We start from the raw sequence: 17,008 nt of genomic DNA, 5'->3' as shown, positions 1-17,008 counted from the left end.
GAGAGAGAGATGAGGGGACAGAGAGAGAGAGAGAGATGAGGGGACAGAGAGAGAGAGAGAGATGAGGGGACAGAGAGAGAGAGAGAGATGAGGGGACAGAGAGAGAGAGAGAGATGAGGGGACAGAGAGAGAGAGAGAGATGAGGGGACAGAGAGAGAGAGAGATGAGGGGACAGAGAGAGAGAGAGAAATGAGGGGACAGAGAGAGAGAGAGAAATGAGGGGACAGAGAGAGAGAGAGAGAAATGAGGGGACAGAGAGAGAGAGAGAGAGATGAGGGGACAGAGAGAGAGAGCGATGAGGGGACAGAGAGAGAGAGCGATGAGGGGACAGAGAGAGAGATGAGGGGACAGAGAGAGAGATGAGGGGACAGAGAGAGAGATGAGGGGACAGAGAGAGAGAGAGAGAGAGGGGACAGAGAGAGAGAGAGAGGAGGGGACAGAGAGAGAGAGAGAGGAGGGGACAGAGAGAGAGAGAGAGGAGGGGACAGAGAGAGAGAGAGAGATGGGGGACAGAGAGAGAGAGAGAGATGAGGGGACAGAGAGAGAGAGAGATGAGGGGACAGAGAGAGAGAGAGATGAGGGGACAGAGAGAGAGAGAGAGATGAGGGGACAGAGAGAGAGAGAGAGATGAGGGGACAGAGAGAGAGAGAGAGATGAGGGGACAGAGAGAGAGAGAGAGATGAGGGGACAGAGAGAGAGAGAGGGACAGAGAGAGAGAGAGAGAGAGAGAGAGATGAGGGGACAGAGAGAGAGAGAGAGGAGGGGACAGAGAGAGAGAGAGAGGAGGGGACAGAGAGAGAGAGAGAGATGAGGGGACAGAGAGAGAGAGAGAGAAATGAGGGACAGAGAGAGAGAGAGATGAGGGGACAGAGAGAGAGAGAGAGATGAGGGGACAGAGAGAGAGAGGATGAGGGACAGAGAGAGAGAGATGAGGGGACAGAGAGAGAGAGATGAGGGGACAGAGAGAGAGATGAGGGAAGAGAGAGAGATGAGGGGACAGAGAGAGAGATGAGGGGACAGAGAGAGAGAGAGAGATGAGGGGACAGAGAGAGAGAGAAGAGGGGGGGAGAGAGAGAGAGAGGAGGGGACAGAGAGAGAGAGAGAGGAGGGGACAGAGAGAGAGAGAGAGGAGGGGACAGAGAGAGAGAGAGAGATGAGGGGACAGAGAGAGAGAGAGATGAGGGGACAGAGAGAGAGAGAGAGGGGGACAGAGAGAGAGAGAGAGATGAGGGGACAGAGAGAGAGAGAGAGATGAGGGGACAGAGAGAGAGAGAGATGGGGGACAGAGAGAGAGATGAGGGGACAGAGAGAGAGAGAGGGGACAGAGAGAGAGAGAGAGATGAGGGGACAGAGAGAGAGAGAGAGATGAGGGGACAGAGAGAGAGAGAGAGATGAGGGGACAGAGAGAGAGAGAGAGATGAGGGGACAGAGAGAGAGAGAGAGGAGGGGACAGAGAGAGAGAGAGAGGAGGGGACAGAGAGAGAGAGAGAGATGAGGGGACAGAGAGAGAGAGAGAGGAGGGACAGAGAGAGAGAGAGAGGGGACAGAGAGAGAGATGAGGGGACAGAGAGAGAGAGATGAGGGGACAGAGAGAGAGAGAGAAGAGGGGACAGAGAGAGAGAGAGAGAGGAGGGGACACAGAGAGAGAGAGAGGAGGGGACAGAGAGAGAGAGAGATGAGGGGACAGAGAGAGAGAGAGATGAGGGGACAGAGAGAGAGAGAGGGGACAGAGAGAGAGAAGAGGAGGGACAGAGAGAGAGAGTGAGGGGACAGAGAGAGAGAGATGAGGGGACAGAGAGAGAGAGAGATGAGGGGACAGAGAGAGAGAGATGAGGGGACAGAGAGAGAGAGAGAGAGGGGACAGAGAGAGAGAGATGAGGGGACAGAGAGAGAGAGAGGGGACAGAGAGAGAGAGAGAGGGAGGGGACAGAGAGAGAGAGAGGGGACAGAGAGAGAGAGAGAGATGAGAGAGAGAGAGAGAGATGAGGGGACAGAGAGAGAGAGAGAGATGAGGGGACAGAGAGAGAGAGAGAGAGGGGGACAGAGAGAGAGAGAGAGATGAGGGGACGAGAGAGAGAGAGAGATGGGGGACAGAGAGAGAGAGAGATGAGGGGACAGAGAGAGAGAGAGATGAGGGGACGAGAGAGAGAGAGAGATGAGGGGACAGAGAGAGAGAGAGATGAGGGGACAGAGAGAGAGAGAGAGAGGGGACAGAGAGAGAGAGAGTGAGGGACAGAGAGAGAGAGAGATGAGGGGACAGAGAGAGAGAGAGAGAGGGGACAGAGAGAGAGAGAGAGAGGGACAGAGAGAGAGATGAGGGGACAGAGAGAGAGAGAGAGAGGGACAGAGAGAGAGAGAGAGATGAGGGGACAGAGAGAGAGATGAGGGGACAGAGAGAGAGAGAGATGGGGGACAGAGAGAGAGAGAGAGAGAGGGGACAGAGAGAGAGAGAGAGGGGGGACAGAGAGAGAGAGAGATGAGGGGACAGAGAGAGAGAGAGATGAGGGGACAGAGAGAGAGATGAGGGGACAGAGAGAGAGATGAGGGGACAGAGAGAGAGAGGAGGGGACAGAGAGAGAGAGATGAGGGGACAGAGAGAGAGAATGAGGGGACAGAGAGAGAGAGAGATGAGGGGACAGAGAGAGAGAGAGATGAGGGGACAGAGAGAGAGAGAGAGATGAGGGGACAGAGAGAGAGAGAGATGAGGGGACAGAGAGAGAGAGAGATGAGGGGACAGAGAGAGAGAGAGATGAGGGGACAGAGAGAGAGAGGGGGGACAGAGAGAGCGATGAGGGACAGAGAGAGAGAGAGATGAGGGGACAGAGAGAGAGAGATGGGGGACGAGAGAGAGAGAGAGATGAGGGGACAGAGAGAGAGAGAGATGAGGGGACAGAGAGAGAGAGAGAGGAGGGGACAGAGAGAGAGAGAGATGGGGACAGAGAGAGAGAGAGAGATGAGGGGACAGAGAGAGAGAGAGAGAGGGGACAGAGAGAGAGATGAGGGAGAGAGAGAGAGAGATGAGGGGACAGAGAGAGAGAGAGAGATGAGGGGACAGAGAGAGAGAGAGAGATGAGGGGACAGAGAGAGAGAGAGATGGGGACAGAGAGAGAGAGAGGTGAGGGGACAGAGAGAGAGAGAGAGGAGGGGACAGAGAGAGAGAGAGCGATGAGGGGACAGAGAGAGAGAGAGATGAGGGGACAGAGAGAGAGAGAGATGAGGGGACAGAGAGAGAGAGCGATGAGGGGACAGAGAGAGAGAGAGAGATGAGGGGACAGAGAGAGAGAGAGAGATGAGGGGACAGAGAGAGAGAGAGATGAGGGGACAGAGAGAGAGAGAGCGATGAGGGGACAGAGAGAGAGAGAGCGATGAGGGACAGAGAGAGAGAGAGCGATGAGGGGACAGAGAGAGAGAGAGAGATGAGGGGACAGAGAGAGAGAGAGAGATAGAGGGACAGAGAGAGAGAGAGAGAGATGAGGGGACAGAGAGAGAGAGAGAGATGAGGGGACAGAGAGAGAGAGAGATGAGGGGACAGAGAGAGAGAGCGATGAGGGGACAGAGAGAGAGAGAGATGAGGGGACAGAGAGAGAGAGAGAGAGGGGACAGAGAGAGAGAGAGAGAGAGAGAGAGAGAGAGAGAGAGAGAGAGAGAATGAGGGGACAGAGAGAGAGAGAGATGAGGGGACAGAGAGAGAGATGAGGGGACAGAGAGAGAGAGATGAGGGGACAGAGAGAGAGATGAGGGGACGAGAGAGAGAGATGAGGGGCAGAGAGAGAGAGAGAGGAGGGGACAGAGAGAGAGATGAGGGGACAGAGAGAGAGATGAGGGGACAGAGAGAGAGAGAGATGAGGGGACAGAGAGAGAGAGAGAGATGAGGGGACAGAGAGAGAGAGAGAGATGAGGGGACAGAGAGAGAGAGAATGAGGGGACAGAGAGAGAGAGAGGGGACAGAGAGAGAGATGAGGGGACAGAGAGAGAGATGAGGGGACAGAGAGAGAGATGAGGGGACGAGAGAGAGAGAGAAGAATGGGGGACAGAGAGAGAGATGAGGGGACAGAGAGAGAGAGATGAGGGACAGAGAGAGAGAGAGAGATGAGGGGACAGAGAGAGAGAGAGAGAATGAGGGGACAGAGAGAGAGAGAGAGATGAGGGGACAGAGAGAGAGAGAGAGATGAGGGGACAGAGAGAGAGAGAGAGATGAGGGGACAGAGAGAGAGAGAGAGATGAGGGGACAGAGAGAGAGAGAGAGATGAGGGGACAGAGAGAGAGAGAGAGAGAGATGAGGGACAGAGAGAGAGAGAGAGAATGAGGGGACAGAGAGAGAGAGAGAGAGATGAGGGGGACAGAGAGAGAGAGAGAGCGATGAGGGGACAGAGAGAGAGAGAGAGAGTGAGGGGAGAGAGAGAGAGAGATGAGGGGACAGAGAGAGAGATGAGGGGACGAGAAGAGAGAGAGATGAGGGGACAGAGAGAGAGATGAGGGGACAGAGAGAGAGATGAGGGGACAGAGAGAGAGATGAGGGGACAGAGAGAGAGATGAGGGGACAGAGAGAGAGATGAGGGACAGAGAGAGAGATGAGGGGACAGAGAGAGAGATGAGGGGACAGAGAGAGAGATGAGGGGACAGAGAGAGAGATGAGGGGACAGAGAGAGAGATGAGGGGACAGAGAGAGAGATGAGGGGACAGAGAGAGAGATGAGGGGACAGAGAGAGAGATGAGGGGACAGAGAGAGAGATGAGGGGACAGAGAGAGAGATGAGGGGACAGAGAGAGAGATGAGGGGACAGAGAGAGAGATGAGGGGACAGAGAGAGAGATGAGGGGACAGAGAGAGAGATGAGGGGACAGAGAGAGAGATGAGGGGACAGAGAGAGAGATGAGGGGACAGAGAGAGAGATGAGGGGACAGAGAGAGAGATGAGGGGACAGAGAGAGAGAGAGAGGGACAGAGAGAGAGATGAGGGACAGAGAGAGAGAGATGAGGGGACAGAGAGAGAGAGAGAGAGATGAGGGGACAGAGAGAGAGAGAGAGAAGGGACAAGAGAGAGAGAGATGAGGGACAGAGAGAGAGAGAGAGAGATGAGGGGACAGAGAGAGAGAGAGAGAGATGAGGGGACAGAGAGAGAGAGAGAGAGATGAGGGGACAGAGAGAGAGAGAGAGAGATGAGGGGACAGAGAGAGAGAGAGAGAGATGAGGGGACAGAGAGAGAGAGAGAGAGATGAGGGGACAGAGAGAGAGAGAGAGAGATGAGGGGACAGAGAGAGAGAGAGAGAGATGAGGGGACAGAGAGAGAGAGAGAGAGATGAGGGGACAGAGAGAGAGAGAGAGAGATGAGGGGACAGAGAGAGAGAGAGAGAGATGAGGGGACAGAGAGAGAGAGAGAGATGAGGGGACAGAGAGAGAGAGAGAGAGATGTGGGGACAGAGAGAGAGAGAGAGAGATGAGGGGACAGAGAGAGAGAGAGAGAGATGAGGGGACAGAGAGAGAGAGAGAGATGAGGGGACAAGAGAGAGAGAGAGAGATGAGGGGACAGAGAGAGAGAGAGAGATGAGGGGACAGAGAGAGAGAGAGAGATGAGGGGACAGAGAGAGAGAGAGAGAGAGATGAGGGGAGAGAGAGAGAGAGAGAGATGAGGGGACAGAGAGAGAGAGAGAGAGAGATGAGGGGACAGAGAGAGAGAGAGAGAGAGATGAGGGGACAGAGAGAGAGAGAGAGAGAGATGAGGGGACAGAGAGAGAGAGAGATGAGGGGACAGAGAGAGAGAGAGAGAGATGAGGGGACAGAGAGAGAGAGAGAGAGATGAGGGGACAGAGAGAGAGAGAGAGATGAGGGGACAGAGAGAGAGATGAGGGGACAGAGAGAGAGAGAGAGATGAGGGGACAGAGAGAGAGAGAGAGATGAGGGGACAGAGAGAGAGAGAGATGAGGGGACAGAGAGAGAGAGAGATGAGGGGACAGAGAGAGAGAGAGAGATGAGGGGACAGAGAGAGAGAGAGATGAGGGGACAGAGAGAGAGAGCGATGAGGGGACAGAGAGCGATGGAGGGAGAGAGAGAGAGAGAGAGCGATGGAGGGGACAGAGAGCGATGGAGGGAGAGAGAGAGAGAGAGAGCGATGGAGGGACAGAGAGCGATGGGGGGACAGAGAGCGCGATGAGGGGACAGAGAGCGCGATGAGGGGACAGAGAGCGATGAGGGGACAGAGAGCGATGAGGGGACAGAGAGCGATGAGGGGACAGAGAGCGATGAGGGGACAGAGAGAGATGGAGGGACAGAGAGAGATGGAGGGACAGAGAGAGATGGAGGGACAGAGAGACATGGAGGGACATAGAGATGGAGGGACATAGAGATGGAGGGACAGAGAGAGAGACATGGAGGGACAGAGAGAGAGACAGAGAGAGAGACATGGAGAGACAGAGAGAGAGACATGGAGAGACAGAGAGAGAGACATGGAGGGACAGAGAGAGAGAGGAGGGACAGAGAGAGAGAGAGAGAGAGAGAGAGAGAGAGAGAGAGAGAGCGAGAGAGAGAGCGAAACAAATGTTAACGTTAAAAACATTAACAGAGGTTGAAAAGCCACTGTGGAATTAATATTGACTGCATCAAGTCTTGTTAATAAGAGACATGAATACTGTCACCGAACATGGAGAGACCCTGTCTGGGATTCAAAATCATTCTGTCACAACAAACACATATACAGAAACTAGTCTGTAGAGGGTTGATTAGACTGAGGTGTACAGTACAGACACACACTAGTCTGTAGAGGGTTGATTAGACTGAGGTGTACAGTACAGACACACACTAGTCTGTAGAGGGTTGATTAGACTGAGGTGTACAGTACAGACACACACTAGTCTGTAGAGGGTTGATTAGACTGAGGTGTACAGTACAGACACACACTAGTCTGTAGAGGGTTGATTAGACTGAGGTGTACAGTACAGACACACACTAGTCTGTAGAGGGTTGATTAGACTGAGGTGTACAGTACAGACACACACTAGTCTGTAGAGGGTTGATTAGACTGAGGTGTACAGTACAGACTCACACTAGTCTGTAGAGGGTTGATTAGACTGAGGTGTACAGTACAGACACACACTAGTCTGTAGAGGGTTGATTAGACTGAGGTGTACAGTACAGACACACACTAGTCTGTAGAGGGTTGATTAGACTGAGGTGTACAGTACAGACACACACTAGTCTGTAGAGGGTTGATTAGACTGAGGTGTACAGTACAGACACACACTAGTCTGTAGAGGGTTGATTAGACTGAGGTGTACAGTACAGACACACACTAGTCTGTAGAGGGTTGATTAGGCTGAGGTGTACAGTACAGACACACACTAGTCTGTAGAGGGTTGATTAGACTGAGGTGTACAGTACAGACACACACTAGTCTGTAGAGGGTTGATTAGACTGAGGTATATGTAAAGAACACAAATCCATATAATTACATTCAGCCTTATTTTACCAGGTAAGTTGACTGAGAACACATTCTCATTTACAGTAACGACCTGGGGAATAGTTACAGGGGAGACAAGGGTGGTGGGGTGAATTAGCGAATTGGAAGCTAGGGATGATTAGGTGGCCTTGATGGTATGAGGGCCAGATTGGGAATTTAGCCAGGACACGGGCTAAATTATTCTTACAATAATTGCCATGAGATCTTTAATGACCAAATAGAGTTTTTGACCAGACCAGCAGCATCTGGTCTCCCATCCAGCGACCGACCAGGACCAAACCTGCTTACTGTAGCTTCAAAGGCAAGTCAGCAGCAGGATGCAGGGTGGTATGCTTCTGGCCTATGAAGTTATCCACAGATGCAGGAGGGGCCTCTGTCATATTTCCCAGAATGCTCTGTTGCAGGTAGAGTTTTTAAATTGCTTGTTTCAATATCCGTGTTTTCTATGCTACACAAAGATAACAAACATCCATTTTTCTATACTAATCCAATCTGCATGTGGTTGGATTTATAGCAACTGATTAGTGAGACACACAGTTGTTCCAGCGGTGAAGGTAGTCTTTAAGTACTGGATTTTCCCCTACCAACTGAAGAGGTTCCATCTTTAGAGGAACACACACACACACACACACAGCTCCCCCACCAAACCTACATATTCACCACCCACACAAAGCACAGCTCTCTCGACGATAATAACTCCCCTTCTCTCCAGTGATAATGAGCATGGGAATGTATTACATAAGGACAGAGATAGACAGAGAGAGAGACAGAGGGAGAGGGAGAGAGGAGAGCTAAGCCCTATGCTAAAGGAAATTCAAAGAGATGGAATTAAATGACAGCTCTGAATGCACAGGCCCCGATCAGAAAAATATCCAGCACGCTGTCCTTTAAGATACAAAGAGAGGCCGTCATTAGTGCTATATACACTCCCCTACATATTTATTCAAATAGTGAGGCTATAACTTTTCATTTGGCTCTATACTTCTGCAATTGGGATTTGAGATCCATATGAGGTAACAGTACAGAACGTCACCGGAGTACTTTTAACTTCATCAAGAGAGTAACCAGAGACAGGGAGGTAAATCTATGAAGTTATCCACAGATGTGGGAAGGGCCTCTTATATTTCCCAGCATGCTCTGCTGCAGGTTGATCTTTTCCATTTGTTTTCACATGTAAATTGATTGGTTTTGATCTTATGCTACACTAGGATAAGAAACATACAGATTGGATTAGTATAGAAAAATGTATGCAGCTGGATTTATAGCAACCGTTAGTCAGGTAGTTGTTCCAGTTAACATGGTGTTGGTCTTCGTGTGCTGGATTTCCTTCCCTACTCTGTCAGGTAGTTGTTCCAGTTAACATGGTGTTGGTCTTCATGTGCTGGATTTCCTTCCCTACTCTGTCAGGTAGTTGTTCCAGTTAACATAGTGTTGGTAGTCTTCATGTGCTGTATTTCCTTCCCTACTCTGTCAGGCATTCTAAATGCAAGTTGAGAGATGTAAAAGTTCTGGTCATCTTCCATTACGTTGTCTTCCAACAGAGATTGAATATCACATTGCAAACCACCATAATGTGACACATTAAGAAATATTCAAATAAAGCTTTACACCTTTATAACTCAAAGGAAGTAAAGTGAAGTGTACTCTGCTGTAGTTTGTTTTTTCAAAACCCAGAAGTGTAAAACGGCATGGGACTTGATTAAAAACGACACTGAAAAGAGTAATCCAGCAAACAGAGTTGGAAGAGGGAACACAGGGGGTGTTTGGAGGAAGTGAGAAGAGGGAGAGCGGTAGTAAGTCATTGAAAAGGTCTACATGATGACAGAACTGTGATTCACCTAGAGAGGACAGGTCAAGTCAAACTTCTGTCCACAGACGAGGAGAGACGTGTGCTCCAGAGTCGTGTAGTTACCCAGCAGGCAACGCTGGTTGAAATGGCGTCATTACAACCGGTTTTCAACCAGCTTGCCTGCTGAGGCTTCAGGCTAGCATTCGGTCTGATGGTATACCAAACAGTCAGAGACCAATGAACTCAATAGCAAAAAGAATAAAACTGTTTCAAATCTCCTAGTTTTCTCAGCAGTCTGCAGTCTAGCATCCATGCCTGCCCAGTTCCTCTGACATCATCACTGTTGGACATCTCTCAGGTCCTGTCATCTGGTGAGTATGTGTCAACGTGGGCTCACATTCCTTTCTGTTGGCAGGGCCACTGTTCCTCCAACGACACCCGTGAGGATGTCTCTCTCCCTGTCCAGAAGGGCTTGGCTAAGCTTCGTTTTGGTGCTGGTCCATGGGAGAACTGGCGACGGTTTGGAAACCTCACAGCTAGAGAGAGTCTGGCTGAACAGTAACAGCAGCCATGAACCCTGTCGTATCAGGTCCTCTGTTGGGTCGCTGGCACAGGTATGTACTGTACAACCTTCAGGAACTTCTACACCTTTCAGTATTTCTTGACTGAATTTGTTTTAAATGAGAGTGGAATAATGGTTGAAATGAGTGGGGAGAAACGGAGAGACGGATATGCAGAGAGCTGGGATTCTTATCCTAGGTGAAGGTGATAGAGTATGCACTACAGGTGGCAAAGTTAACCATAAGAGCAGCCTCAGCCTCGCACCACACCCTTCAGAAATAAGGCATAAGCTGTAGAAAGAGAGGGTTGACAGATTTACTACGGTGAAAAGAAACAAAATCTCTCACAGCAAATCTTGTTTGGACGAAGGTCGATATAAAACTGCTGACCAGGCTACATTGTTTTGAGACAATTTTCCTTCCTTGTCCGTCATCCATCTTCCATCTTGGAAAGGCTAGCATTTTTTTGTTGAGGGATGCTTTGAGTGGTAGGTGTCAGAGGGATGATCTTGATTCCTTTGTAGCTTTCTGTTTGAAGACTTTTCTCCGGAGCACGAAGATGGCTCAAGGTTGAGGTTGACAGGTATAAAAAAACAAGGGAGTAAAAATGGCAGAAAAAAAAATACAGTAGAAGTCAGATAAGGCAGGGGGAAAGGAAAACAATTCTTCTAGTGTGTCTTGGGAGTGTGATGGATACTCCCAGTAAGAACACTTCCAGAGAATGAGTTCCAAATGGTTCATCTACCCAGACCTGACAGGGAGACAGGAAACCGTGTGTTCCCACACAATGCCCATGACTCATTCATACTCATTCAGACAACCCCTCACGACAGACAACTCCTTACTTCCGAACACAGACAGAACGAGCATGCACACAGTCACGCACATACACAAACTGAGTGTGTGACGAGACCATTCTCCTCCTCTCTCCAGCCCTCAGCAGGATGTGGAGAGTGCGAGACTCCCTATTTTAATGAGTGTCTCGTCTCCAATCTCCAGAGGGATATGCCACGCAGAGACACATCGATTAGAAGTGCAGTGGAGAGATGGATGTAAATAGATATGACAACGGCATGCGGACTGGCCTAGGGCTTCAATAGCTAACCTAAAATGCTTTTTGGAAAATCCCTTGGATGTGACATATAACCTATAGTACATGACATGGTGACTGAAGTGATAATGCCATTCCATATTGTAATTAAATCAACCAATCAACTCTGTACTTACCCACAGTTGACCCAGGCGATTGTGCCCTGTCCTTTGATAACCTGGGCCACGTCAGACAGCAGCTTCAGCTTGGAGTCCCCGGAGGTAGCTGTTTACATACACAAGATACGAGGACAGGAGTAGGTTACAACACCTTTCATTACAATATGGGTTATATTACTCAGCTCACCAGCTTTCAATACTCAAGAACTCTAAAACCTGTAATTTGCTGAAGGTCAGAGGTGACAACACTCAAACCATGGGACTATAAACTCAAACAACAAATCACAGGAGGGTATACGCAAGCATCACCAAGTACCATCCATCACCTTGTGACATCACCTAGCCGAGCGTTCACTAGGCTACCTCCAACATGCTACGAGTATCAGAAACACAGCATAGGTCAAGGCCTACTGAGAAAAACATCACAGAATAAACTGTAATGTACTGTAACAATACCGTGCAACATTACACAATGTCCATTGAGATACAATGTGGACTCAAATCAGTAAAATGACTGATTGTTTAGTCCCTGCTCAACCAACATCACTTTTACAACCCCTTCAACACTTATTATGAGTCAAACACTTCCGGGTTCTATGGACACCACATCTATATTTAGCTTTGCGGGCATTGCCATGATACTGAGGATTAGGGACCCATCGTGCGTCCCAAAGGTAGTGCACTATATAGGGAATAGGGTGCCATTTGGGACGTAGAGAATAGATTGCCATTTGGGACCCTCTACCCTTAGTAGAAAGAGGGAGTAGCCGACTGCAGGAAATAAAATGAGTGGTGGTGGGGGGGGGGACTAAACCGTCGGAGAATGCCAGAACGCAGCGCCGCAGAAACGCCAAGCAATCAATCACGGGGCGGCGTTTGATACGTGCAAGTATTAACCAATGACCTAACACCGTCTGAAATGGCCCATGAATTATAAAACAAATACATGTGGAGAATCGTATGTACACACATAATTCATGGGAGTGGTGGGGCCTTGAGAGGCCTCTTCCTGTGCACCGAGAGGGAGATTATGCTGACAGAGCATCACACGACACACAGCAGGGCTTGACATGAACTGTTTTAGCCACAGTAGGACTGTTTTTTTACTTGTCAGAAAGCTCAAGTCGCTTGTCCAAAAATAAAAACTGGTCTGGAACACCATGGGCCAAAAAGGTGACTGAAATGTGTGTTGTATAACGCAAGGAAGCACTTCACAAAATAAACATCATTATCCCCACTGGTAGTGACAATGGGAGGCTGCTGGGCTCAGTGACAATGGGAGGCTGCTGGGCTCAGTGACAATGGGAGGCTGCTGGGCTCAGTGACAATGGGAGGCTGCTGGGCTCAGTGACAATGGGAGGCTGCTGGGCTCAGTGACAATGGGAGGCTGCTGGGCTCAGTGACAATGGGAGGCTGCTGGGCTCAGTGACAATGGGAGGCTGCTGGTCTTTGATCCCATGTATTATATCTCCTGAGTAAAAGCCTGCATCCCAGTAGATCTCCTGGACTCTCCAGGAGGGTTGGCCACCTTGCAACATTACAAATACAACCAAGCACTTTTTATGCTTCTAGAAATTAATTCCCTCATTCAATGAACCAGGGATCAACTGGCTAAGGTGGGCGAGGTAGATAAGTCTATTTGGAAGGTTAAAATATTCAGTGTTCAGGGGAGATCTTGACAGCATAGGAGTTACTAGTTAATGAGGCTATTCTAAGAATATTTTTGGACTTTGTCAGAATGACATGGCCAGTATTGAATAGAGGAGAATCCTAGCCAATTTTCAGCACTAGAGTCGGTTTTACCACCGAAGCATGCAGCATTGGTTTCATCAGATGCGCACCCATATCAACTGTGTGTTGGCCATTTGCGGTTATATACTAGTGCCGGTGGAAAGTTATCGGACTTGACAATGACATTAATGCATGCTAATAGATAAATAGTTAACTAACTAAATAGCCATTTCAAAACAGTTTGTTATATTATCTAATTAGTCTGTATATCATTATTTTACCTGCTGCCCACACACAGGTAATGCACAGACCATGACGGTTTCAGGATTGTCATTGCTGACAAAAAAATTGCTGTAACTGGCCGAATAACTCACCAGCAAACACACACCGGCAAACACACACCGGCAAACACACACCGGCAAACACACACCGGCAAACACACACGGCACAGAATCTTATATGAGAGTGAACTGAGCACTTTCCGCTGGCATGAAATATGCTAATTAAAATGGAATTAAATGCAAGAGAGGCTGATTTCCCTAATGGCTATAGGTGAATGCAGTTTTACGCTTTATTTGACCGCATTTAGCTTGGGTGTCTTTTTCTGTTCAAGTACATTGTTCTATGCTAAAAAATCCAGGGGAGATGTCACAAGCCTGCAGGTCAATCACAGTCCTTCCAGAATGTTGTTAATTTCCCACTACAAATGATGGATCACAGATAATAACAGACCAATATTCAAGATTGTTTACACCAAAGAAAGGCAGATCTAACTTCACATATCATTTTTACTACAAAGGGCCTAAAGTATACCCACTGACCCACCTGACTTAGTGTAGAGCACCAGGACATTGGCTCTGACCCACCTGACTTAGTGTAGAGCACCAGGACATTGGCTCTAACCCACCTGACTTAGTGTAGAGCACCAGGACATTGGCTCTAACCCACCTGACTTAGTGTAGAGCACCAGGACATTGGCTCTAACCCACCTGACTTAGTGTAGAGCACCAGGACATTGGCTCTAACCCACCTGACTTAGTGTAGAGCACCAGGACATTGGCTCTAACCCACCTGACTTAGTGTAGAGCACCAGGACATTGGCTCTAACCCACCTGACTTAGTGTAGAGCACCAGGACATTGGCTCTAACCCACCTGACTTAGTGTAGAGCACCAGGACATTGGCTCTAACCCACCTGACTTAGTGTAGAGCACCAGGACATTGGCTCTAACCCACCTGACTTAGTGTAGAGCACCAGGACATTGGCTCTAACCCACCTGACTTAGTGTAGAGAACCAGGACATTGGTTCGGGTCCGGAGAAGCTTCTTGAAGTCCTTGTGTTCGCTGACCTTCTCTATGAGAGGAGAGACCTTTACAGCCGCCTGCAGCACCGACACCATGCACACCTGAAGACATATTGATGGATAGATACTGTATTTATTCAGAGTGACCAACTCACACATCAGATGCTTCAGTGCAGAAGACAGGTCATTTTTGTGATATTATGAGATTGCCAGACACCTGATGTTCAAAACAAAACCTTATGTAGGTGGTCAGCATCAAAGTCGAAACAAAGACAGATTCTCATCTCATTGTGTGCGACTGTGGAAAGATACCGATTGCATATCCTTCGAGTCCTCGCTCCTTGTTTCCTTCTCAAAACCCATTGGATGAGAAAGCCAGAGGTCCCTCCCCTCTGACCTTCTCCTCCAATGGGTTTTGAGAAGGAGACAACGCAAGGAGTATGCTATCGAAATCTTCCGAGACATTCAAACAAGCTCCTTCCTATCACTCAACAAATAATGTCCCAGTCGCCCAATCCGCGATGGAGTACAAAATGAGCTACCGATGTCCTCATTCATGAAATCAAGTGATGAGCGATATACTGTAACGTGATATCAAAACAAGCACCTGTCGGGCACAGATTTTTAATTTCCCATGCTGGATACCTCGTATGGGCGTGACGGGAATTCAACAGATTCTCGTCAGTACATTTCAATTAAAACGTAGAATGAAGAAGTGAAGCGTCATCTTGTTTTCTTCTTCTGTCTGGATGACTGATGAACTCCAGGGGGCATCCATCTCATTTCCTCCTCCTGTCTCTAGGTGTTGGATGTGGGAGGCTGGTGGCCGTGGTGCGGACGGGCAGTGTTGAGGAGATGACAAGGTGACGTCCCCTAGGTCGGAGACTCTAAAGACGGGTGTGTGGAGATGACAGTAAGGGGTAATTATAAAATGGGCTTTCGGGGCCGGCCGAGTGACACCGCTACTCTTCTCCACACCACCTCTCCTCTTGTCCGACAACATCTCTCCTCCTCTGCCATCTACCCGTGCCTCTCCACCTCTCCCCACTCCCCCTGTGCCTCTCCCCCCGTGCCTCTCCACCTCTCCCCACTCCCTCCGTGCCTCTCCCCACTCCCCTTATCCGACACCCCTCCCCTACTACTCCTCTGCTTGGCTAGGCCATCTGAGAAAGGGAGAGTGGAGAGAGGAGGCACTGAAGCAACCACTGTGCAGAATGAAAGGGGAGCTTTAAAGTACAACTTACTTAAGTGGGATATAATCTGTATCCACAGTACTGTAGCCTACCTCACAAAAGAGTGACTGATAGCTGTGCTAAATTGGATTTGAAAATGCATCCATTTGTGAGACAACGTGGGAGTATGAACTAACTGTATACAAAAGAGTAGTTAAGGCAACAGACAAAAGTAGTATTGAAGTTTGTGCGGGACGGAGTCAGTCCTCAGCTATGAGCGCTTGACGGAGTCAGTCCTCAGCTATGAGCGCGGGACGGAGTCAGTCCTCAGCTATGAGCGCGGGACGGAGTCAGTCCTCAGCTATGAGCGCGGGACGGAGTCAGTCCTCAGCTATGAGCGCGGGACGGAGTCAGTCCTCAGCTATGAGCGCGGGACGGAGTCAGTCCTCAGCTATGAGCGCGGGACGGAGTCAGTCCTCAGCTATGAGCGCGGGACGGAGTCAGTCCTCAGCTATGAGCGCGAGACGGAGTCAGTCCTCAGCTATGAGCGCGAGACGGAGTCAGTCCTCAGCTATGAGCGCGAGACGGAGTCAGTCCTCAGCTATGAGCGCGAGACGGAGTCAGTCCTCAGCTATGAGCGCGAGACGGAGTCAGTCCTCAGCTATGAGCGCGAGACGGAGTCAGTCCTCAGCTATGAGCGCGAGACGGAGTCAGTCCTCAGCTATGAGCGCGAGACGGAGTCAGTCCTCAGCTATGAGCGCGAGACGGAGTCAGTCCTCAGCTATGAGCGCGAGACGGAGTCAGTCCTCAGCTATGAGCGCGAGACGGAGTCAGTCCTCAGCTATGAGCGCGAGACGGAGTCAGTCCTCAGCTATGAGCGCGAGACGGAGTCAGTCCTCAGCTATGAGCGCGAGACGGAGTCAGTCCTCAGCTATGAGCGCGAGACGGAGTCAGTCCTCAGCTATTTGAGAGCATCTGGAGGCAGCTCTTGTACTGAGGCAGGCCTATTTCACAGCTACGTGAATATTGGACCCTTTACAAATGTAAGAAAGGCTGGTGATGATTTCTGCCCCCAACGATCACATTTCTCCAGGCTCATTTACGGCCTAACAGAGTGGGTATGCATCATGCATACTGTTGAGAAGATCAACAGAAGGAATGATAAACAGAGCACAATCATATTCACAGGATGCGGATAGTTAGTATTATGGTGAAATGAAAGCAGTACTATAGAGAGGACGTGAGCATGGGAGAGGACGTGAGCATGGGAGAGGACGTGAGCATGGGAGAGGGACACGGACATCAGGATGGATGGAGCAACACACACACAGAATGAGGAGAGGATTTGCAAACATTTTCTGGACCACTGACATTGTCGTGCTCGCCGCTCACGCATCACATCGCCTGACATTTGACAGGCAGCCAATACTGCAACAAGTCCTATCAATGGCTGGGCTGCTGCCTGGCAATCGGTGCATTGGTTGGTTCCCCTACACTACCTATTACTAAAGCTTCCACTCGTTTGGCTTAGGCCATGACATGAGGGCACTGCTGTGAGTCAATGTGAGCAGCATCCTAATGACAGGACTGTCTGCCTTCACTATACACCGCACTCAGTCATGCACACACACACACACACACACACACACACACCCTAGGAGGACAGGTTTAGACTAGAGACCACACTCCTAATTGCTGGAGACAGACAGGAGAGACAGAGACAGGGGAATACAATGCATGCTAGGCAGCTAATCATCCACAGCTGGACATGTAGCTAGCTCTAGGGCCTCTT

At 49.7% G+C, this 17,008-nt stretch overlaps 1 protein-coding gene across 2 annotated transcripts in view; it reads right to left on the bottom strand.

Moving 5' to 3' along the window:
* pdia5 (protein disulfide isomerase family A, member 5) overlaps nucleotides 1-17,008 on the bottom strand; it is a 59,216-nt gene that overhangs the window by 34,316 nt on the left and 7,892 nt on the right. For both annotated transcript variants that reach the window (XM_014165259.2, NM_001139963.1), the window contains 2 exon segments: nucleotides 14,017-14,146; nucleotides 11,028-11,115 (listed from right to left, as the gene is read on the bottom strand). In XM_014165259.2, the coding sequence (XP_014020734.1) occupies nucleotides 11,028-11,115; nucleotides 14,017-14,140 (212 nt within the window). In that variant the 5' untranslated portion in view covers nucleotides 14,141-14,146.

Source organism: Salmo salar, chromosome ssa21 (assembly GCF_905237065.1).
Source record: "Salmo salar chromosome ssa21, Ssal_v3.1, whole genome shotgun sequence".
In the NCBI taxonomy this organism is placed as follows: Eukaryota; Metazoa; Chordata; class Actinopteri; order Salmoniformes; family Salmonidae; genus Salmo; species Salmo salar.
The sequence above is the reverse complement of the archived record's forward strand: the minus strand, read 5'-3'. Positions and strand labels throughout refer to the sequence as shown.